This window comes from Limanda limanda, chromosome 12 (genome assembly GCF_963576545.1).
Source record: "Limanda limanda chromosome 12, fLimLim1.1, whole genome shotgun sequence".
NCBI lineage: Eukaryota > Metazoa > Chordata > Actinopteri > Pleuronectiformes > Pleuronectidae > Limanda > Limanda limanda.
Window position 1 is genome coordinate 12,145,828 of NC_083647.1, and position 22,924 is coordinate 12,168,751.

Consider the following 22,924-nt stretch of genomic DNA (forward strand, 5'->3'; position numbering starts at 1 on the left):
TGTGTACCGGGGAGAATAACAGAGATACTTAAAGAAATGGCCCCATGTGGCTGTGAAACAGTGATGTGAGGTTTACTGTAGGTCTAGTGTGCACAGTCACATGTGTTATAGCCTCCACTGTCGTGTTATTTTTAAAGTTTCCAGTGCCATGGGTTCATCTGGTGGACAGGAAACCAGAGAAACAGCACCAGAGTATTTCAACAATGTATTCACATCATACTGACGGACGTCATGATGTCAAAAATATCTGTTCTCCAATCATGGAACTGTTACAAGGCCTGCTGCCCAATAAGGGATCATTTAGGTTTTTTGTTTTTGTACTGCATGATTATCCCATTCTTTTATTTCTGAAAACAATGAAAGCTGCCCGTTCTTGCTCGGCCAAATGTAAACGACAACTCTCCATCTACTAGTGTCTTGTGTTGTAATGACTGTGGGGGAAATGGTGCATGGTATTGGATCATAACGGAGTGTTAACTTAGGGGAAGATGGTTTGATTCTCCAAAGACGCACACAGATGGAGAAGAAAAAAAACATGAACTGAAGCAAAACTCCTCAATGACAGGACATCAAAGCCCTAAAGTGCAACTGGGAACAATTTTTGAGCCGTCATGGCCGCCGCACTCTGAACATTAGGGCCTCTCTGCTCCACTGTGGCTTCAGCCTTCTTCTCCAGGCAGGAAAGTGCTCCGACTGAAGAGATTTTAATCTCACAGCTCCCCCTGAGGCAAGCAGCTGCTACAGTGACGGACTACACTGCTGAATGAGTGAATCATCTGTTGTTTTTCTATTCTTTGTGATGCGACACACTGTACAGGTCATATTAATAATCAGCATTGTTATCATGAATCAGTAACCTCTTGATTATACGGTAGAGAAGAGACGCTTAACTCCAGTCGATGTACCAAATGTTACTCAGCACAAACACAATGACACTGTGTACAAAGTGCATTGTAGATGTAAATTGGCAACGTTTCATTATCCAAAAGCACACTTTATTATTATATGGGCACATATCTATGCATGTAACATTATCAGGGCATTTTGTGCTTTTAGTTTCTCAATCAGCCAAACGACCACTGGCGCTCTAAAACACTCAAGCCCCTGCTATCTGTTCATGGGTACCAAATAATAAAAGCTCTGGACCTGTCTGTGTGTGTGGCCACTGATCTCACTGGTGTTTCCATCTGCTCCAATGTGAACAATGAAATATAAATTTGTCTTCTCTCTTTCACTAATGAGCACTCAACAAGTACAGCTCAGGCTGGTGGTAAGTACACAGAGAATATTAATTGTGGCTTGATGATAGCACTCAAGATAAAGACAAGGGGTTACCATAGTGATATGGATTATACTCCAGGGAGACTTTCCTGTGCCATAGACCTAATAGTTATGTAGCAAATGTCACGGCATCAATAGTTGAAATAGTTTATTCAGGACATAAGAGTTGGACCGTCTGACAGAATGATATGCTCATCTTGAAGCAAAACAAAATGAATTATGCGTTATATCTTCTGTGGTGCTGGAGGAACTTTCATTAGGTCTGAAAATAAACCCTGCTCAGGGTTTTTGTGGTTATTTTAACCTGCTAAATTTGTGACAGCAGTTTGGAAGACTTGGAGGCAAGGATGGATGTTCTGATGAAAATGTGATATAGTTACAATATAGGAAATGTGGAATATAGAATTATAGATGATTTGACCCATATAAGTATATATATATAAAGATAGAGGCCATGACAGCTCCCACAAAAGTGAAGCCAAAGTGTTTTGACTGCAGTATAGGTCAAGACTGCCAATTTATGGAAGAGCAATGCTGAAAACCCGGAGTAGCACTTTAAAGTTTTTAAAAACCAAAATGCTGCCCAGTGAATAAATGGAGAGGATGTGAAAAGTATGGAAAGAAAACTTATTGAAGTTGTCTTGTCATTTTCTTAGACTCTTCCTGCAGTTGCCAATAATAAAAATCCCTCCCTGCAGACTCTGATTCGACTTCCAGACTTACTTCTCTGTACCTACCGATCAATAAAAACTCCCTGTAGTGGAGTTTCTTTTTTGTCGTCTCATTCCTATATTAAGAGTCCAGAGCAACGTCTGCTCAGAAAAACCTCAAGTGGTGTTTTTTCCTCTCAGTCTGCTCAGAGTCTGAGGGTCACTCCAACCTATTGATCCAGTCTGGGATTCTTCTGCTCATCAGCTGCCTTCAAAAGACGACCCCATGACCTTTTGTCAGAAAAACACAGCTGAGCATCAACATTCATTCTCTATTTTTTTCTTTATTTTTCTCAGAACAATAAAAATAGTTTAACAAACGAAGACTTCTTCATTCTCTCCAGTTCGCCTTGTATTTATAGCTGAAGATGAGACAAATGCCCGATCATGTCCATTTCATCTCCTCCTGGCTCCGATCCCACCCCGATCCTCCCTCTCCGCCCCTGGCAGGTTTGACAGGGGAGCACCGGGGCCTATTGCTGTGTCTTTTGACGAGGTAAACAGGCTATTCAATGATTGGTGACACGTTACTTGAAGCGGACATCACTGACGTTTGCATCTCGGAGCTTCTCCTTTTTGTTCAGCAAAAACTGCACCACGCGAGGCCTGTTTGTACACGATCGGTAACATTGAGCAGGTTATGACTGATGACACATCATGCTTTTCACTGACTGGAGTGACGTTAGAGGATAGAAGACATAGTTGTAACTGTGGAAACGCCACGTTACCGACACAAGAGACGAAGACAAGATAACCGACGGGTCTGACATCCTCTGTTTGTCCAGAGGAGATAAAACTGCGATGTGGAGGGTCCCTGAGGGAAGTGAAGAACGTTGGTTTGAATGCACAAGAAAGTCATAAACAAACACATAGGATTAATGGTTAGCTTCAAAAACGGAGCAGCTATCATTACATTGCAGTGATACTGAATAATTACATGGAAGGAAGTGGACCTCTTATGCAGCATGTGCAACCTATAGAACTAAAAGCCTTTTCTTTTCTTTTTTACAGTACTTCAAGCACCTTCTAAATGTCATAAAGCAAATGGGCCCTCGAAAAGCACTCAACGGAAATGTCACATAACTGGGTTTATACAGTTTTCACTTGTCAGTAAGTACGTAGATCTGAGGAGTTTATGTAGCTGTAGCAACAATATTGTTTTTAAATGAATCGGAGATGAATTTCACTCTTGGCAAAATCTACTGAGGCTGTAGATTTAGGCAAAAAAAGTGGATGGCGAGCGTGACACCGGGTAAATTCAGCACAGATGGGACAGAGAGTTGAAGCTTGTTATTTTGTTTTCCTATAGCACGAGACTGTGGTGTCCCGGATCCCTCCTGGAAGTTGATTATAATGGGATCCTTGTGTGGCGTTACCGTCCCTCCTCGCCAACTGAATACAATCACATGAATCAGGGCTGAATGGCTGAACAATCAACAGCAGAGGAAATGAAAGATGCCTGAGTAGTTGTGGCTATTGTGCACCTGATCAGGACAGAGGTATCAATACAGTCTGAACAAACTCAAGAAGTCATACTAATCAAACTTGAAAGAGTTCAAAACATAGAAATATTATACAACAGAGAAAAGATGAAAAAACAACAAAAAAAGAGCTAAATTACTGCGACCCATAAGAGATGAAAGCGGCAGAAGAGATATAGCAAAACCAGACAGAGGGACAGAAGCAGAAAACCTTTGCGTCCATGTCAGAGTTTTAATACAGTAGTCCAGAGGTCTGAATGTAATAGTGGTGGATTCGAGCACCATCTCTATGGCTAGGGGTCAGAGGGTCACTGGTCCAATCAGGTTGGAGGGTCATGGCTGTCAGGGCTGGTTTCCAGTGCAGAGCGGCGGGCTGGCACAGTGATGAGGATGATGACGTCTTAGTGTCACATCGGATCACACAGCAGACACACAGTCACAGAGCAGGAGTGGGCAGGCTGGGCCGCGGGGGCCCCAAATGTACCCGGTGGGCACTAAACAGTCCAAAGGCCTGGCCTTTAGTGTTCCCATAGTTCAGTGGAGCTCCAACACAGTGCAGAGAGGATAAAATGAAGCTGGATGTAGTCACAGATCAAATGTTGAGAAGGGATCGATACATATCATCGAGGGAGCAGTTTAATTAAGCCACACGGCCTAAAGAACAAGTGGACGTATGTTTGTCCATTTCAGTCAGTTGTTTAAGGCCCAAACCAGGAGGGAGCTGAAGGCTCATTAGTTTGAGGGTTAAATCCTCTTCTTCACTGGTCACCCCCCCGCCCGCTGGGCCCATGTGCTGAGTGCTCCTGTACAACACAAAAGAGACGGGTTAGACTCACACATCGTGGATTGAATTAAAAAGATAATCAAGATTAAGAATAGAATACAAATCAAGAATAAACATTTTCCTCTTCAAAGTAACAAGCATATTTCTAATGTTAGCATGATAAAATGCACATAGGAGTTAGGGTTACAAGCAGGTATACTATTCCTTATTTGCACCATAGTTAGATAGCTTGCATGCTAACATATGCTAACGAGCACTAAACACAAAGTGCAGCTGCGGCTGATGGGACTTCATTATTTTTGCAGCTTGAAAAAAATATATTTGATGTCTTGATGGTACAAGAGGAAAAGACAGAGGATCAAAAAAGTCTTTAGGGTTCACCTATGAATGTTAGCACAAAATGTCACCATAAGTCCATCCAATAGTTGTATTTCTGTGGAGATGAGACTGACAGATATTTCCGTCTCTAGAGCTGCTAACTAAGCTGAAAAGTAAAATAACTTCTCCTCCTCCTATTTCTACCTTAGTCAAGGAGATTGTGTTTTCACAGCCGTCAGTCAGTACGATTACTCAATAACCAGTCAACCAATTTCCATTCAATTTCATGGAGGGGTCAGGTATGAACTAAAGGAGAAACCATTACATTTTGGACCAGATCCCGATATAAACGGGCAGATTTGTCACCAATGTCTTGAACATGGTGACATTTTGAGAATTCTGAAGAAGCTGTAATGACACTTGGTGGAGCGCACACCTCCGTCAAGGCCCAGCCGTCGCCTTGAATTCAATCAAGCTGCAGCAAATTTCACACACTCAGATATCAGCTCCTGATAAGAGCCTTTGAATTTTTCTCTGTAAAAATTGTGAAAATGTGGAAAAACGCACGCTGAAATTGGTCAGTTGTTTTTGTGTGACCTCTTTTACTAAATAAACAAACCAACAAGCAAATGGAAAGGGGTGGAAACACAACCTCATTGGCCAATCAGTTTCAGCGCAGGTATATGTCCTTTTAGATGCGAATTTGACAGTTAGGTTTGTGAAGTTTAAAAATATGACTTAAATTACTTTATTTGCAAACACAAATTACACAAAGAGTTTCAGATAATAAATATTTGAAGTCTGCTGTCCTCCATTATTGTATTATTATTAACATTTAGTAAACATTCATTATTTGTTACTCCACAATCTGCAAAATGTCTTTTGTTTCTAAATTAGAGAAGAAACTGTAGCTTACCTTTCATTTTATAACTACAAGGTTTCTGTAAAGACTTAAGTTAATAGATTTCTTCATCCAAACACTTCCAGTGGCCTGTGGCAGTCCTTTCATTGGTTCCTTCATTTTCATACAAGTTTCATCCAAAGTTAGAGCAGGAGAGGAGGCCTTCATAGCAACAGCCACTGCTGATTCAAAAACATCTTGTAGCTCAAGTAGGGGTCTGCAGTGACATTCAATCAACCCGCACGAATTATTCACGTCTTGAAAAATTTCACTTGTTCAATTTTCAGATTTCTCCAGTGTTTTTTGTTTGTCATCTTTATGCTTCTTCTGCTCCAGTGAGGGGGAAAAAACTCCAAAAATCATCTTCTGTTTTGCATTGAAGGCCGAGTCACTCGTCAACAAACACTGAGTCGTCCATTGCCTTAAAAGTTAATATATATATTTATATATAAAAAAAGGGAGTTCATAAATTATTCAACAATGTTCAGTAGATAAAATACCACTTGCATTTCTGTCCTGAAATTATCACTTTGTGCTTTCTGCAAACAAAAACCATTGAAAAAGAAGCAGCAAATTTTTGCCAGAGGTTAATCCATATATAAAACCAAATATTGTCTCTTGAAATCTTAAAGGTTCGCTCTATCTGTGTCGATTGGTTATTCCGTTGCTATGTGTGGCCGGCTCCTCCAGCTCGTCGTCCTCGAAGCCGTGAAAGGTGGAAGTGTCGCTCTCTGAGGTGGTGCCGAAAAGCTCCTCGGCTCCGGTGAAGGTCCTGTCTTCCTTCTCTTCTCTGCGGGAGGCTGGGACACAGGACGGAGTCAGTGAGCAGGTGACGGATATCAAACAGCAGACAGCACCAAACAAAGGCTAGAACATCTCTTCATTTCATAATTTCTTCCCAATGATCCATTGTGGAGACACACTTTGGAATCAGTTAGAACACACACAAAAAGACGTTGTACATCAACTCACTTGTGCATTGGCAGGCTGAGAAGGGAGACCCAGATTTACCCGTTTTCTTGCCCTGGCATTTATTACAGTAGTTGTTGGGAATGCTCGTCCCACCTGGACCCTTTGGACCTGTGGGGCATTTACAGGTAAACAAGACTTGGTCAAAACCTTTTATAAGGTGGGACCGTACAGGGTCAATGTGTGAAACTGATGACTTAGTTGAAAGTTGTTGTTTTCTTGCAACCACAATTGTTGTTGTTAAATTTTTCTGTACATGAAAACATTGTGTCATATTTACATTCCGTCTTGTGTCAGTCGGTTTCCGCCTTTTTATCTTTTTGCACATCGACTCAATCTGACATGACACAGACTTTGTACAGGGGGTTGAGAGGGTAAAGTCCATTTAATGTCTAGTTCAACAGATTTATAGATAGTTACAGATGCCTAGAAGGATAATGTTGAGAAGTGTTCAGTGTCATAGCAGTTTGTGTCTCCATCTGGGAAACAACTCTACACTCGGTGAATTGATTTTCTGACTGTCTTTTACAAAACATTTTATTTTTTTACACAAGAAGTCACTAAAGTGGTCTGATTACTTGCAGCAGCCAATGGAGAAACCACCAAACCTCTGGTGTAACTCATCATAAACTCAACTATCCCTCACTCAGGGGCATGTCGGGGTGTAGAGCTGGACTGTAGCTGGTTTGGCCAAACATTTGAGGGGTTGGTGCTAAATAAATAATATTTTCTAGTACATTACTTCATGTAGGTTAAACTGTGTCCCTTCTGTAGGTGTGTTCATTCCGTTAGCCATGCAAGATCTGAGGGTCTCATTTTTAGGATACATTCAATATACAGATATTTCACGGCCTTTGTGAATCCTAAACTACCTTTAGTATTGAAACTGAGGCGTTAAATTGTGTAGATACATGTAGATTTGCGTTTAGTTGATTCATACTCTTTTTTAATTATACACAATATTCAGATTTTTGTCCAGTTTACTTCCTGATTATGGGAACAAGTTCTTTGGATTGGCTTCTCAAGTTGACTGGATGGATGGTAGAGATGGTAGAGATCCCTGTGTCATCTTAGTGCATCAAGTGGGGGTTAAAAACATGTACTGACTCAATAAGAGTGAACATTTGATTTGTGTTTGAGCACTCTGACAGCAGATTGTGGCTATCCTGACGTAATGATATGATATAGGATCAGCAGGCAGGTTTCTTACGTTTGTGTCTGTCAGTCTGTGGTACAGAGGGCGATCTAGACGCCACCTTGTTCCTCTCTCCAGCTCTGTTCTGCTCCGCCAGGTGGGAATGGGTGTAGTGGTAACTGAGTCCTGTACGGTTCCTGTAGCGCTTTGCACAGACTGCAACAAAACAGTAGGCACATGCTCAGTCACACATTATCTGAATAAATGTACATTTTCTGACCACTTATCTATAGGATGAGAGTTTCATCATAAATGGGTAAAATAAAAAGGCATCATGGCATTTGATGGAGGTGAATATTCAGCGTCTGGGTCCAAAAGGTGAAAAAAACGGAGTAGTTTAGGATTTCATTGCAACAGTCAGTCAAATAAAACAAAACCCCAGACAACACAGTAACCATGTCTCAGTTTATCAGCACCAGGGGACTTCAGTATGAGTAAAGTAAGCTAATATTAGAGCCTGAATCAATAATCAGGACTGCCAACACAACCGCTCAACAATCTGTCAAAATTAATATCCCTAAAAGACGAGAGACCAAAAGTGGGAACAAATGAAGGTACCTGAGGTCGAAGATTTTGAGTTCTGCTTTTGTTTGTTTTTGTCTGAAACAGAAAAGACACAATGAGATTGTGCGTTTCAAGATCAGTTTTATCAGCTGATGTAAAATCGTATAGCCCATAACTGGATTTTCCACATGCAATTTGCATGAACAGGAAAAGTTCATGAGTGAGCCTATGGTAACTCTAGTTCTGCTTTTAACCGACGGTTTCAACTGTAAAAACTGTGTTCGAGTTCAACTTTTTTTTAATTATTCAGAAAGATCACCCTGACGGTCGCTTAAGAGTAACTTTCTTACATGCCGATATTCCAGATAAAAAAGGTTTGACGAACAAGTCACATTATGTGTCTTACTACAGTTTACCACGCCCTTGAAAAGAAATGAGAAAAGAATACTTCAATACTGATCATATAAAGGAAAAATGTTCTGTTGGATCCAACTGAAGGACCTTAAGTAAGTAAAAATGGAAATTCCCTTATTATCTACTCATCACTATGCCGATGGAGGGGTGGCTGTAGTGTCACTTCTGGAGTTTCAGGGGTAAACGGCTTTTCTGCTAAATCCAATACTATTTCAGGTAAATGGTGACTGATTCGTCAAATGCAAAAAAAGAGAAAAGAAAATGCCTCCATACTGCTCCTCTGGTGTCATCTAGGTGTCAGTTAGCCCTGACATTTAAATCCAACTCAAAACGGCATCTTTTACTTCATGTTTTTAGCCTAAATGTCATGGATCACGGCGGACATTTCAATCACCATTTACTTCAATTGTATTGGATAATGAGTGAATTTTATCTTTTTGAAAACTCACCAACTGCTAGGATATATAAGTAAAAAATTAAGATAATTGGGCATTAATCTCTACTAAGGCCCAATCCCATTTCACCCATTCTCCTCACCCCTTGTTTTCAAGGGTTATCTTGGCCCTTGAAACAGAGTCACAAAGGTTAGATGTTGAAATCTTCCCCTACGAATTGGGAATGCACTTCAAGAAGCCGCTACATCATTGAGTCTTCGTGAAAACCCGACACATCATCAGTAGTCGTCGATGTAAACATACACGACAAAACATTTTACCGGGAATCTTAAATAAACCAATGCCTTTTCTTGCGCTAAAGTGACAAACCAATTAAATCCTAATAACATCAATGCTAATGCAGGTGAATCTATGACATTTGCCATTCATCCAATGGAAAATTAAAAGCTTGGTGGCTCTGCAATATTTCACAAATTAATCAAAAGCACAAAGGCTACTAGCAGTGGTCTGTAGCATCCCTGCAAAGATGCTTTGTTATTAGAGCAGCAGTTAAGTTCAGTAACCTCGCTGCGATGCGCGGGTTCAATCAAGTGCATCGTGCGTCTTCAAAGAGGGGGGGTGCATGCAAACACTAGTGATTTTTGTATGAAAATGTAACAGTAAAACATTGAAACGATATTAAACATTCGACAAGATAATAAAAAAATATTATTGGTATTTTTAAATCCTTAATAATGGAAAAAATACCACATTTGTCGGTCTCTTGCTGGTGAAGCGCAAGGCATTCTGGGAAATTCTCATAGCCCTCGGTTTGAAGTGTGGGTCGGAAAAATCTGAGTTTCGAGGGCTGTACAGCCGAGAACACTTGGCCCTCCCCATCTGTCCCAACAAGTATCGGGACAGCTTTCCCCCACATGCGAACACGCAAAACGGAGGGAAAGGGAGAAGGGGTGAAATGGGACTGGGCCTTACTGTCACAGACGTATGGCTTGTCATCATCCAGGTCTGTCCTCCTGCGGCCTGAACCCCGACCCTGAGGAAAAAAATACCCCATTAACCCTGATCAAAGAAATATGAACCTTCCAATAAATAAGCTGCATCATATATATATATAAATATTGTATGTATATGAGAAAGGCCTCAGCTAAACAACTCAAATGTGATTTGATGTGATTGGAGAAGAAACAGAAAACCTTGTTTTTTTTTACAGAAACTGACATGGTAGGTCTCCCTGAACGTCTTGGAGTCCCTGCTCATGTGCAACTGGAGTCCATTTGTTCACTTACTCTTCCTTTGCCCCGATGTCTCCTTTTGGGAGTGTCCACCTCGTAATCGTCATCATCGTTGAAAGCGTCTTCTGCTGCGTCTGCTTCCAGAACCCTCTGAGACACAGGGAGACAGAGGCACAGATAAATGTCTGATGTCATCATATTCTTTAATGATTGAATTTGTTTAGTACCAGTGGGGTGAATTTGTAAGTTATTTAATAATGGCTCTCCAGGCTTTGTTTTCTTCCATGTTCATGTTTCCAAAGGTAGATTATATGGAATGTATGATCTGGCGATGTCTTCTTGTGACAGAGAATTTTTTTAACTGAAGTTTCATTTTTTATCTTTTACATGGTTGTGTGGACGTAACTCATTAGTTTCATATATAACAGTGAGTAATTGGGAAATCAAAGTTGAATCAGTTCACTTGTCCAAACTGCCTCTCAGCGAGACAGCGGTCAGCTAACGAGCCCCGCAGGTCAGCTGGAAAAACTTGGCACGTTGCCTTGACAACCAGTTGGGGCGCAACACTTCCCTGTCAGAGCCGGGGCCCTCGGTCGTTTGAGTGATACCACTGAACATTTACATTTTTAACATTTGGCTGACGAGCTTAACCAGAACAACACAGGGACTGAACCAACCTGGATCTCCAGCAGACTCTCCTCGTCGTTCTTGGCGTTCCTCTTGTCTAGACCCTCTCCTCGCAGCAGCGCCTCCAGTGTGGTGCTCTGGGTGGGCAAGGCGTCCTTGGACATGAGGCTGCCGTCTGCACAACAACAAGCAACACATGATGACTCAACAAAACATGAGCTTAGTGTTTATACTATCACGCCATGCCAACACATCTACGGTCTTATGTTCACTTTAGGTAAAAAAGTCCCAAACGTGTATATTAACCAATGCTGTTAATACTCAAATTGTTCTGCTGTTCTCTGTTACACATGGCATATTTGGACTTTCCCTCCTGAGAGAGGGATCCTACACATGAGGTTCTCTGAGGTTTCTACGTTCTTTTTCCCCGGTTAAAACTTTTTCTTTTGGTTGTAGTTTTTCCTTACTCTTGTCGAGAGTTAAGGGCAGATGATGTCACACCTTGTTGGAAACCAACATTTATAACATCTGCTCATGTTGGTTAATTATGTTAATACTTAATACGTACATTCATAAACTGTCGGGTTTGCGCTACGTTAATTTTGCAGCTGTGCCCCCGACATGCTGCTTCTGGATCAGGGAAGAGATTACGTGTCCATTTTCCTTGTACTGCGCTATAGCTGTGGCCGCCTCACTCCCCTGCTGACGTGCGCTCACTTTACACTTTAACAATAAAAACCACCACTAATCAGAAGTTATTAGGACCGGTAAAGTACTGAAGATTACTTTGTGCTTGTTTGATTCTCTCCAGAGTGTATGAGACACGTATTCAAACACATTGAAAAATCAGATCAAGATTCAGTCGGCTGGGGGGTTGGCATAAAAAAGTTTATTGATTTGAAGTCATAATGCCCAGTCTTAGGTCAAAGTTCACTAAATATGAACTTTACCTGTAGCCAGGCTACAATTTGCTTCCCCACAGGAAGTGTATGTTTCATTTTTCTGTTCGTAGTCTTTGTTCAATTTGGAAGTTCCACCAGAAGTCTTGGGGGGCAGTGTGGCCAATAGTTTAAGTGAGACTACCATAAGGCATGTGGAGGAAAAAATTTGAAATGATTGAGCATTTGAGGACAGATGTTGCAAGTTGTTAAGAAACTATAGATGTTAATATGATGTTACTTTGCCCAAGCACAGAGACAAACAGCTGCTTTTGTCTCATTCTGAGAAGGTACATTATCACAACCTCCACCGCGTCACATGTTTGTTGTTGTCAAAATCTCTGCACTGCCATCTACTGGATGTACTGCTTTACAACCATGCCAATGTGAAGGACACATAATAGTACGAGGGCAGTAACGATTGCATTAATTGAAACGGACGGATCACTATTCATCTGAGCCCGGACATCTGCTTTTCTTCTTCTGCATCACCATCAAACACTGTGACTAGAACCAGCACTACAACATCCAAGCTACATGAGCAGCGTTCTATATGGACATTTCTATTATCCTCTTCCCCTCACACTAGACATAATAAAAGCATGTGGCATATTGCTGGAGCAACTGTTTGTTATATCAGCTGTCACCACTTGTTTTGCCTGGAACAGAATGTGTCATGACAAGTATCTTCACAGCACTATATAACTGACAAGGCATATGGTTTCATTCTGAAAGGGAAAGCATTGTCATTGGTGAGCTGCACCATGTAGGCTGAATCCCTGAGGTTCAGTGAAGTTAAGTGGCTTATCTCTTTAACCTGAACGCATCATGCAGATATCTCCTTCTACAGGGAGCTGAAGACCTAAACAAACAGTGTAGGAGGGACTCAAGTTGACAAAGCAGAGCAAATAAAAGCTTCCACAGTCGGTCGGAGCCGCACGTCTTATTTACAAAATCTCCTCTCCAATGAGAGCTTTGCGATCTGCTGCTCTGTGGATGTTTGGAAAGAGGACACACTTCAAAGCCCCTCCGACTGCAGCTTTCCATCAGCCCTTCATCTCACCACTGCGCCCGCTAGAAAGACTTCTGCAGAATATCGAACATGAAGTGCAAAAGCAACAGAGCACCGCATAGGTATAAGAGGCAGACGCAAGAGGTAGGCGTGACGAGCACATCAAACGCGCTTCTCTAAAATGGGCCCCTCCACCATGTGGCGGCAGCCCCTAACCATTGTGTCTGCACACGTTGACTTTCAACTCTCCGCGACGAGACAGACCCCCCCACCCCCCTCACACCACCGCTTCCCTCCCTCCCAACCCATGGGAGCTGGGGGGCTAAAAATAGAGCCAGCAGCAGCCTGCAGCAGGGAGCTGATTCTGCATGCAGCCCCAGTCTCTAGCACACCATGAGTTAGACGAGCTTGCCGAGGCAGCGAGACAGAGTCTGGCTGCTGCCCTGTGCTGGGCACCTCTGGCCAGCTGCAGGACACGCTCTGTATAAGAGACGCCAGGTTAAATCAGGGTATGTTTCCCCTCTGATGGGCGCTGGCAGACAGCACATACATCCCACTGTTGTTGGAGAAGGGAAGGGACAGCAGGGTGGTGGTGGTGGTGGTGGTGGGGTCTTTAAGAGCGCCAGCTCAGTGGAAAACAATAGACTACAATGGGATGTGTTTGGGAAACAAAGGCTCGGTTCTATCTTCTCTTTTTCTGCGCTATCTCTCCATCTTGTTTTCTCTTTCCAGGCTCTTTTCCTCTGTCTTACTTTCTCTACTTCCCAAGCAGTTGTCCTTCCACCACATGATTCAAGAATGAACAGAAACTCATAAAAATGTAAACATGTGACACTATATTTCGTTCTGTGGCCATGTTCATTAGGATAGTGCAACATCCCAGTGGGTATACAAGCCTTGTGCACAGTTATTCAAGCTCAGGATCTCTGGCCACAAAACACACACAGGCTGCACCGCAATTTATAGAGACGGATGGAGGAGCTGCCAGAGGGAAAGAGACAAAACCAATCAGCAAGGGAGGTGGTAAGTACAAAATAAGATACAGGGAGAATGTACTGTCGACGAGAGCGTAAACGTTTTGAGTGAGCGGTTTCAAGTGGCAGCCCGAGAAAAGCCAAACTACATTCAATAACATTTATTAAATACTGTCTGCAGTGGCCGAACTCCGTCTCGCTGCTCCCAGCAGTGGCAAATCTAATTACATGTTCTACTTCTCACAAAACAAGTTTACCAGCCGGGGTGAACACAGCCACATTTCATCCTCTGAAAAATGACTGGCAGCCTGTTCTGCTCAGTGTGCGGAGACAGAGTGATATGCTTTTAGCGAGATTATTCCAGATCATCACCAGTAATCACATGAGCTGAAGGAGGTGGGTGGGAGACGAGGGAGGGAGAGAGAGGGAGACAGAGACGGATGAGCGGGAAGAGAAAGTGAGCAGGAAGCGATGGGCAGGTAGTTTAAGGACAACAGGCTGCAGGGTCTTACCGAGCTGCAGACCATAGATGCCCAGGCGGGGGTCCGTGGCATTGTGCAGTCGTCTTTTCTTTCTCCAGCAGCGGGCGGGGTACGTGTACATCTGCCCGGCTGAAACCCCTGCATGATAACAACAATACACATCAACACAAAAGCTATTTCATCTCTTGAAACACATAGATTGAAAAATGTTTTTATATAACTTTACTACTTATTTTGCTAAATGGACATGTTAACAATTTGTTTTGTCTGACCAACAATACAAAACACAATTATATTCCATTTACAATAATATAGGGATGGGCGATATGGAAAATAATCGTATAATGATAATTTATCAGTTGATATCGACATATCACGATATTAATCAAATCCCTATTTTTACATTACATTACATTTAGCTTATGCTTTTATCCAAAGCGACTTACAATAAATGCATCAACCATGAGGGTACAAACCCAGAACAACAAGAATCAACTGATTTTTAAAGCTTGAACGATTTGTCGATTGGCCACTGATGTTAGCCTCTCACAGATATATCATTATCAGGGTTTGTTTTACAGAATAAACAAAGCAGAAAATATGGGCATTTATGTCTACATTTTAAAAGAAAGAATGTTCTTAAATCAAGTTCTATATACTGCAATTGTGTTTTCTATTTATTGAGTTATTGATAATAAAGTTTATGGTTAAACTGTACATTACATTTCTTTCTCATAAGGGTTGATAGTTATTTAAGCAATCATCACCAATTTATACATCGTCCAATATATCTGGAATGTTTTACTCTCCAATGGTACCACCCCCCTCTTTTGGGACTAGACAACTGACAACCAAGTTTAAAAAGGTCACCTTGGATTGTGGTATAATTGCAAGTGGCATTATATTGACTTAACAACGGAGTGAAAAAGCAATCAAAAGATTAATCAATAATGAAAATAATTATTTGAAACCCTCGTCAATAGCCCTACATAATGTAGATTCGGACACTTTTACAAGCATAATGGACCAAATACAACTCTCAGTAAATACTCTGTGTATGTGTGTGTGTGTGTGTGTGTGTGTTTGCCCACCAGGACTACGGTGGTGCCGCTCCATCCAGATGTAGCAGTTGTTCTGAGCCACACCAGTTTGTGAGTCGAGGAATGGCAGGCGGACGCTGCGTTCAGCACAGAGGCGGGCATTGTAGCTGCGACACTGCTCGATGGCCTCCTTATAGAACTGGTCGCCCAACCTGCCAGGGGGGGCAACATGAGCAGCAGAGGTCAGTGACCCTTAATGATGTGGTCGACACAGCAGAAGTGAGGCTATGGATAAATGTGATCGTTTGTTGTGCGTTGGAGACATCATCAACACGCCCACTTGCTCGCTCACGTTCCTGCTGTATTCTCACATGAGCTTACTTTGACATTTTGCTAAGTCGCTAGCAGGAAATGTCCAGAGCAACTGACTTGGACATTTGTGTTCTTTCATATAGCCTCTCCAGAAAATGTCTAGTGTTCTAGTGTATGTCTGAAAACAGCTATAGCTTCTACAATATGCCTTAAAGCAGATCAACACAATAGTATAAGGAAATAAATAGCAGATGCTTCTTTGAACAAAGACTAATACTGTAAGATTGGAAATCCTCCACAACCAAAATAATGCTGTTAGTATCTAATGAGCCGTCTAATCAGTCCTGTTCAGGGTAAGTATCAAACTGAAAAGTCTGCTAAGTCTCTGTCCTCTTTCTGGCTTTCAATCAGGGAAAAATATGTAGAAAGAAAAAAGAAACCCAGTTACAACAGTGCAGTGACTCTGCTGCTCCCACTCCTGAGGTTAAACATAGTATTAACTCTGTGGGGTCTTTGTCTGATCCGATTCTCGATTGGCTGGCGCTGGCGGGTTAGATTATCATGACGACACTGATTCCGCAGGATAACATTGCTGCTCGATGGTCAGGAAAGCGAGCAGCAAAGACTCCACACTTTAGTTCCACTTTTCTTGGTGCCACTGAGATTTTGGCAGTCCCTTAGGGTGTCAGAGTTAATATTCAGAGTGAAATGGGGGAGGATATTTCACATTCAAGCCCTCGATCGGTGCCACACGCCTGGTATGGTAATTAGCCTACTTAATTAATCTCAGCAGAGTGTCTAGTACAAGGGCAGGTTCTAATTTGACGACATCAAAGATGAGGGTAAATGCTTCAACTCCAAAATCATGGTAAGGTACTTTGTACGTGTGCTGTTTTATCATAGGGCAGACAGGGCAAATAATACTGTAGCGACCGGTTCTTCTAGCTCGAACATCTCCACATCCGCATAATGAAGTTCCCCCACATGTTCTCAATTACAACATTAGGAAGACGGCCATTTTGAAGTGAAACTAATGAGCTGCGGGCTGCGAGTCAAGCCTGGAATCTTAAACTAGAGGTGGAGGAGGTGGGAGGCTGATTTGTCAGCGTCTTCCAGATCCTGCGCCTCCTCTTTCTCTCTCCTGCTTTCTCTTTAGGTTCGCCTTTACCCCTAGCCCTCCATGAGAAGACGTCCAGCAGATGAACAGCCGTGTTAGGAATGCTGTCCCGCACAAAAGCCCAGACAAAGCCACAGTGTGTGAGGCTTCCTGGGAAAACGAGGCTTCATTTCAGTGTGAGTGAGAAGAGTAAACAGTCACAGGTACAGAGTGAGCGCAGGGAGGGGTGGAAAGGTGTTTGAGCGAGAGAGAAAAATTAAATCAACAAGACAGAAGAGTTCAAAAGACAAGCTGGTGAGAAGAGAGGTTGAGCACTTAAGAGCAGATTATGACTAATAAATATGGGTCGTTCAGCGTGTTACAATCACACCAAGGTAGCAGCTTTATTGTAGACAATAATCACACGATTACATCTCTACCTTGTAAAGATGTCATACAGCTTTCTCAGGTTTTAAGAGGCAGAGATTTTTTATAAGCGCAACTAAAAGGGCACTTGGAGAGCGCATTCCTCCACAAAGGCTGATTTGCCACTTTATATCGTGATCAGACACATGACATGTACACAGACGTCTTCTGCAAACTGCTCACATTAAACACAGGCAAAATGTCCATTATTTGATATTGTTTAAAGGAATATTTGTTACCATACAGTAACTGAATAAAGATCATCCTGTAAAAAGATGAATTTAGATTCACAAGAGCCAAATCATAATCCGGAGATATAAGGACCCTACACATGCCTGTTTTTATTTTGTTTTAATCTCTGCATTATTTCTTGAGAGATTCTCAACAATGTAAAAAAAAATAATAAGGCTTTATAATGACAGTGAATCCTTGATCCAAACCAAAATTTGATGGAGGCTTCCCAAACCCATATCACATCCTTCCACCAAGTTTCAAGATACTCCAGCCAGTCATTTTTGCATTAACTTGCTTATACTCCAAGAAACAAACGAACAGGGGTGAAAACGTAACCTCCTTGGAGGTATTAACACTGGAGTATACTCAAAAACCGATTAGGTAGGACATCTTCCACATCTGTGTCAAACTAACCAACTTGCTTCACTGCCATTCCCTGATATCAACACACATTCCTGATGAAACGCTTTGTGACATATCAGCTTACTAAAAACAGACCAGCTGACCCACTGTAAATGCTCCCTGAAGCCCACTAGGACGACACGCTCACTGGCAAGTGCCAAGAAACGTACTCGGGTCCAACAGAGTGTGGTGGGGTGCTCGTCCGTCTCAAATGAAATGTGCAGGGGTTGGGTGGGGGAAGAGCGGGGATAGGGTGAAAGAGAGCAAGTATAGCTGCAGAAAGTCTTCTGGTGGGTGAAGCCTGTCTGTGTGGCGACATGGCACGCTCTCCATCCGAGAATCTGCCGCCCCGAGCAGCAGGTGTGCTGGCTGAGGTGAGAGATTTCTCCGACACTTGTAATGAGTGATGAGACCCGAACGTGTGACAACAGAGGAAGGGAGAGGGAGTCACATCTTCCTCACGCGCACACTCATCCACCCACCCGCCCGACCCCCCGTCCGCCCGCGAAGAAAATGTTTAAATTAATCAATCTAACTGTCATCAACTACTGTACTTGCATTATTTTTGTTATTTCTTTGACAAAACTCACTTTGAGCTACAACTATAAAAACAAACATTCAGATCAGTGGTTTGTTTAGTTTTGGGCTATGGGGTGGTTGTCCCCTGACGGGAAATGGACCAATAACAACGGCAAGTGTCAAATAAATTCTTCTAGATTGGTTCTGTCATTTTAGATTGCTTTATTTCAAACTGATGTTTGTGCAAGAGTTCAGTTTTCCACTAAGTCTGGTTTATATAGCTTGCTTGATGCTATATAAACAGAGTGAAAGGGCATGATTGACAGCAGAGTCCGACTCGTGATTGGTCGAACATATGTATCCACCACCCTATTCCCTGATGCTACTCCCACTATGCTACTACATAGACTCTGGGTCCAAATACACAACACAGCGCCATTCGTATCCAGGATATTTTGGCTCCTTCTTCTCTTAATCATTTCAAGACACCAGAAATGCTGTTTATGATAAAGGATAATTATTTTCAGTACACAATATGTAGTTTTCTCCCGATCAAATTTATAAAAAAAAAAAGGACAAAGTTTCAAGTAGTACAAAGTAGCATGGGATCATGGGAATTGACCACCATTGCAGTCAGCTTCTCCTGTTTATGATTCCTTCAGTGTTTATCATTCAGGAAGTTTATAGCCGGATTCAAATAATCGGCCACGGTCTAACCCTCTGCAAAAAACAAATGGACCTGATGATTATAACCAGTAAAAAACAATAATACATGCAGGGGCTGCTAGCCAAGCTGCAGCTAATATTTGCTCAACTTGTTTCTCTAATATATTAAGAACCAAATGACTTCAACCCTTCAACCTCCATCTCATGTTATAATAAAGTTAAAAAATACTAATACATAAAAGGTGTATTGTAAGAAACATTTCTGACCACAACACTGAGGCATTACCAAATGGGATACAACGCCTTTAACAGTTCAAATGTACCGAACAGTTACACAGAATGAAATTACATTTGCATTACAAAATGACATGCAAATACAGAACTCAACTGAATATATACAACAATAACTTAGATTTTATATATAATATCTTTCAGCCTGGCTCTGTCAGATGGTGACAAAATCCTGCAGACTCAAGGACTCAGAGTAAACTAGAAACATTCTGATTTCACGTGTTTCAGGGCTTAACAAAAGGTGCCTCAGAGGTACAGTATGTGGCACACACCCTCTATATCTTCCAGTTGAGTAGAGAAGGTGAGCGTGTGCACGGGTTGGAAAACAAAAAGCAAGTCTTGTGGCCAGCGGGGGCCTCCGCTATCAACGTGTTCCTGTCAACGGTTGGCCATGTCACATGGCTGCGTCCGTAATGCGAGCATGCGTCAAGGCTTGTTTTGCATATCTAATGACAAAACTTGGGTTTGCAGTAGAGCAGCTCAGTGTGATCTGCGGCCACAGTAAAACTTCTATATATACTTTTAACACAGGCCAGCATTGAGGAGATGTGATTCATGATGATCTAGAAAAACATAACTTCAGTCACGTCTGCTCTGTTCAGGAGGGTTTTCAAATCTGCAGGTGCACATCTGTTTTACAGGAAGCTACAGCTACCACATAACAAGAGCCGGGAAGGAGGAGGTCGTATAGAGTGACTGCATCCTTACAACCACCTCTGATTGCACCAATCAGAACTTCAGTCTGGCTGAGGGCTGTTCAGAGTAGAACCAGACCATACACCTACACACACAAGAGCCAATAAAGAGCCTGACTCACTCAAAGTGTAGGTTTCTCAACACCGGCGACAGGGTAGAAGATAATTGGGGGAAGGACCAGGAAGATGAGTCCAACATGTAGAAACCTCCAGCTGTGGCTAAAAATGTTATGAGCAGCTTTATGAGCTTCCTTATTAATTAAATATTCCAGACTCCATTTTAATCAGCAGATTGTGGAGATTACCTCCTCCCATCACGACGCTCAGATGAGAGGGACGGACCTCACACAGACGTGCACAGGCTTGCGCCCTGCAGCCTCATCTGCCGCCACATTTCCACAACAAAGTCAAACCCGGCATTTCATTTCTCATAAGTGAATCAACTTAATACAAAATAAAGGTCAAACTGGTCCACAGGAGCGACATCCAATTAGTGTCAAGTATGTATAATTATAATCTGACAAACTTGTGAAATGAAGTCAGAAACCCGAGACAGAGACTAATTATAGCAGATTGAAACAGTTCATTAAGCACGGCTTATAGTGAGGAGACATTTCACATCAGAATGCTAAAACGTCTCTGAGATGAAACAGCAGCTTGACAGCAGACGCGCGACGGAGCTGGTTGGGACACAAGACAGGGGGAAGGGTCCAATGAGCTAATAATGAAATGCGCTTTTCAATAATAAGGGAAAGCACGTTAGGACATAACGGTAGTTCACAATTACATCGAACACTTTAACAAAAGCTTTGCTGTGCATGTCTCTGCAGAGGGGTGCTGTGATCGTATCCTGTCATTCAATGATGGGTAAACAATTGTGAAGGCAGGGACAGTGCAAGAGAAGTGCAAGCCGCTTCAGTCAACTCATGGAAATACAGGTTCAGGGGAAATTCAGCAATTAGCAATCAGTGTCTTCCAGAGCATCATATAAAGACAGTGCAGGTGGTAAAGGAGACTTCAACCTGACATGTAGCCTCTGTCATCACAGAAGTAAAGGAGGTTGTAGGGGAGCCACATAATCGATAAATCATTTAAAGATGAATCATCTTTGGCTAGTAGTTGGGCAATCGGCTACCGTCTCTATTAACAGCGATCTGCATCTGAATACAGATAAATCTAAAAGGCATATTTGATGCATTTCGCTCAGTGTGCTCCTTCTCTTTAGCTCTACACACAGACTGTTTACATGCAAACAACCCAAGCTTGCTAAAAAACCGAATGGTCAAACTAGAAACTGAAAGCAGGAGGCTTCTGAGCCCAAAATCTACATATTCACATGCAGAATCTTTTTTATAGAGATCTAAGCAGGAGCTCGGTGGTTCAATCCCCAGCTCCTCCAATTCAAAGTGAACCAAATTGCCCTTGATAGTTGTACTGATAGCGTATGAATGTGTGCATGAATATTGTACTGTAAAGCTCTTTGAGTGGCCAAAAGGACGGGAAATACACTCTAAAAATAACATCCATTAGGAAACTAGAAAAGTGCAAACTAACCCTTAGCAGAAAATAGCAATGTTCAATGAAAAGCAAACAGACGTGCACAATCAGACATTAAAAAACATCCCTCTGCCTTCTCCTATAGGTGCGTAACAACACTAGTGGGAGATGCGAGGTGTTGTGTGGTCCACTCCTCCTGCTACGGTCCACGGAGGTGCCAGGGTACCTCTGTGGAGGAGCAGATGGTTCTCCTGCTTGTGCCCGACACTTCCTCCCTGTCGGAGCATCTCTCTGACAGATGGGCCCAGGATCCTGGACCAGGCTAATCTCCAGCACTCCTCCACTTAAAGGCACAGCAGAGAGATCCTCACACACACACACACACACACACACACACACACACACACACACACACACACACACACACACACACACACACACACACACACACACACACACACACACACACACACACACACACACACACACACACACACACACACACACAGTCCCACAGAGCCACATTACAGCCCATCACCAGTGCCATCACTACCTGACACGTCCTGCTCCATGTACTGTGCATGTTTAGAGACAAATGACCTGGTCACCATGTGAAACGACCAGAGGAGGAGGAGGCGAGCGGTGTGCAACTTACAGTAACACGTCCACCAGAGGAATTGGTGTAACAACAAGGGGAACAAAGGAGAAATGAGAGGAAAATGAGGTGGAGCATTTCAGTGAAGTTGAGGGGGACAGAGGTGACCACAGCTCGGGCTGCTGGAGCCTATTTCCCCCGGCGGACTCACACAGCCGCTGACACTTTTGAGTCGTTTTCGCCAGCAGCGAAGCGTGCGAACACAAAATGCCTCCTCCCTTCGCTCCGCCGCGTCCCGACCACGTCCGCGCTCGGAGGAAGCCAAAGTTGACATGTCGACATTTCACACCGACTGTAAAGCACTTTCGGAATGTCAGCCGAGGTTCCTCCGCCGAGCACGGAGGAGGAGGGGGGGTTCGACTTTTACCGATTCGGTGCGGCGGCGGCTCCGCAGACTACCAGCCACGCTGTCGACAGCTTTTCCCCCAAATATAAACGTACAACCCGGGGGAGGACGGCAGTCTCCCGGGCTGCGTGCAGACCCGAGCCGGGGAGAGGCTCCTCCGCTGCGGGGGGGCTGTCAGGCAGCCCGGCGCACATGTTTCAGACTAAAACGATCAGAACATCTTCGCGGAATAAAAGAAGTGAGCTGCCGGAGCTACTTCTCTGTGCAAGAAGTGCACTGAACCAACATGGACAGCTCCGTGCGCGGCGTGCACACGACAGCCAAACCACATGCACGCGCGGCCGGCCGCAACACACGAGTTGGCAACAAAGTAACAATTCACAATTTGCTCAATGTCTAAATTACTTACGCTTTTAGTGGGTTCTGAATGACAGCCGCCATTTTGCTACCATGTAACGCAATATCGGCGTCTTGCAGTTCTGAGGGAAACCTACGGGAATTGGCCAATCGGCGCTCGGGGTGATTTCG

The 22,924-nt window shown here is 43.0% G+C and overlaps 1 protein-coding gene across 2 annotated transcripts; it reads right to left on the minus strand.

Annotated features, from left to right (window-relative positions):
• Positions 1-2,255: 2,255 nt before the first annotated feature.
• LOC133015472 (zinc finger protein DPF3-like) lies at positions 2,256-22,859 on the minus strand. Of its 2 annotated transcripts, XM_061082683.1 has the most exons (11): positions 22,806-22,859; positions 15,309-15,469; positions 14,248-14,355; positions 10,862-10,986; positions 10,239-10,334; positions 9,925-9,985; positions 8,198-8,239; positions 7,655-7,795; positions 6,448-6,555; positions 5,491-6,275; positions 2,256-4,275 (listed from the first exon to the last, which is right to left on the minus strand). In XM_061082683.1, exons 1-10 carry the CDS (start codon positions 22,835-22,837, stop codon positions 6,115-6,117), a joined length of 1,035 nt encoding a protein of 344 aa, XP_060938666.1. In that variant the 5' UTR covers positions 22,838-22,859; the 3' UTR covers positions 2,256-4,275; positions 5,491-6,114. The 2 variants fall into 2 exon arrangements, with proteins under 2 accessions (XP_060938666.1, XP_060938667.1); XM_061082684.1 differs by lacking the exon at positions 8,198-8,239.
• Between the last annotated feature and the right edge of the window lie 65 nt (positions 22,860-22,924).

Excerpts from the sequence above, each read along its gene's own strand:
- LOC133015472 (XM_061082683.1), bottom strand. The coding sequence starts at position 22,837 with ATGGCGGCTGTCATTCAGAACCCACTAAAAGC. Across the intron at positions 10,987-14,247 it reads CATCTATGGTCTGCAGCTCG|ACGGCAGCCTCATGTCCAAG; the intron begins GTAAGACCCTGC and ends GTTGTTGTGCAG. Across the intron at positions 6,556-7,654 it reads ACAGACTGACAGACACAAAC|GTCCAAAGGGTCCAGGTGGG; the intron begins GTAAGAAACCTG and ends AATGCCCCACAG.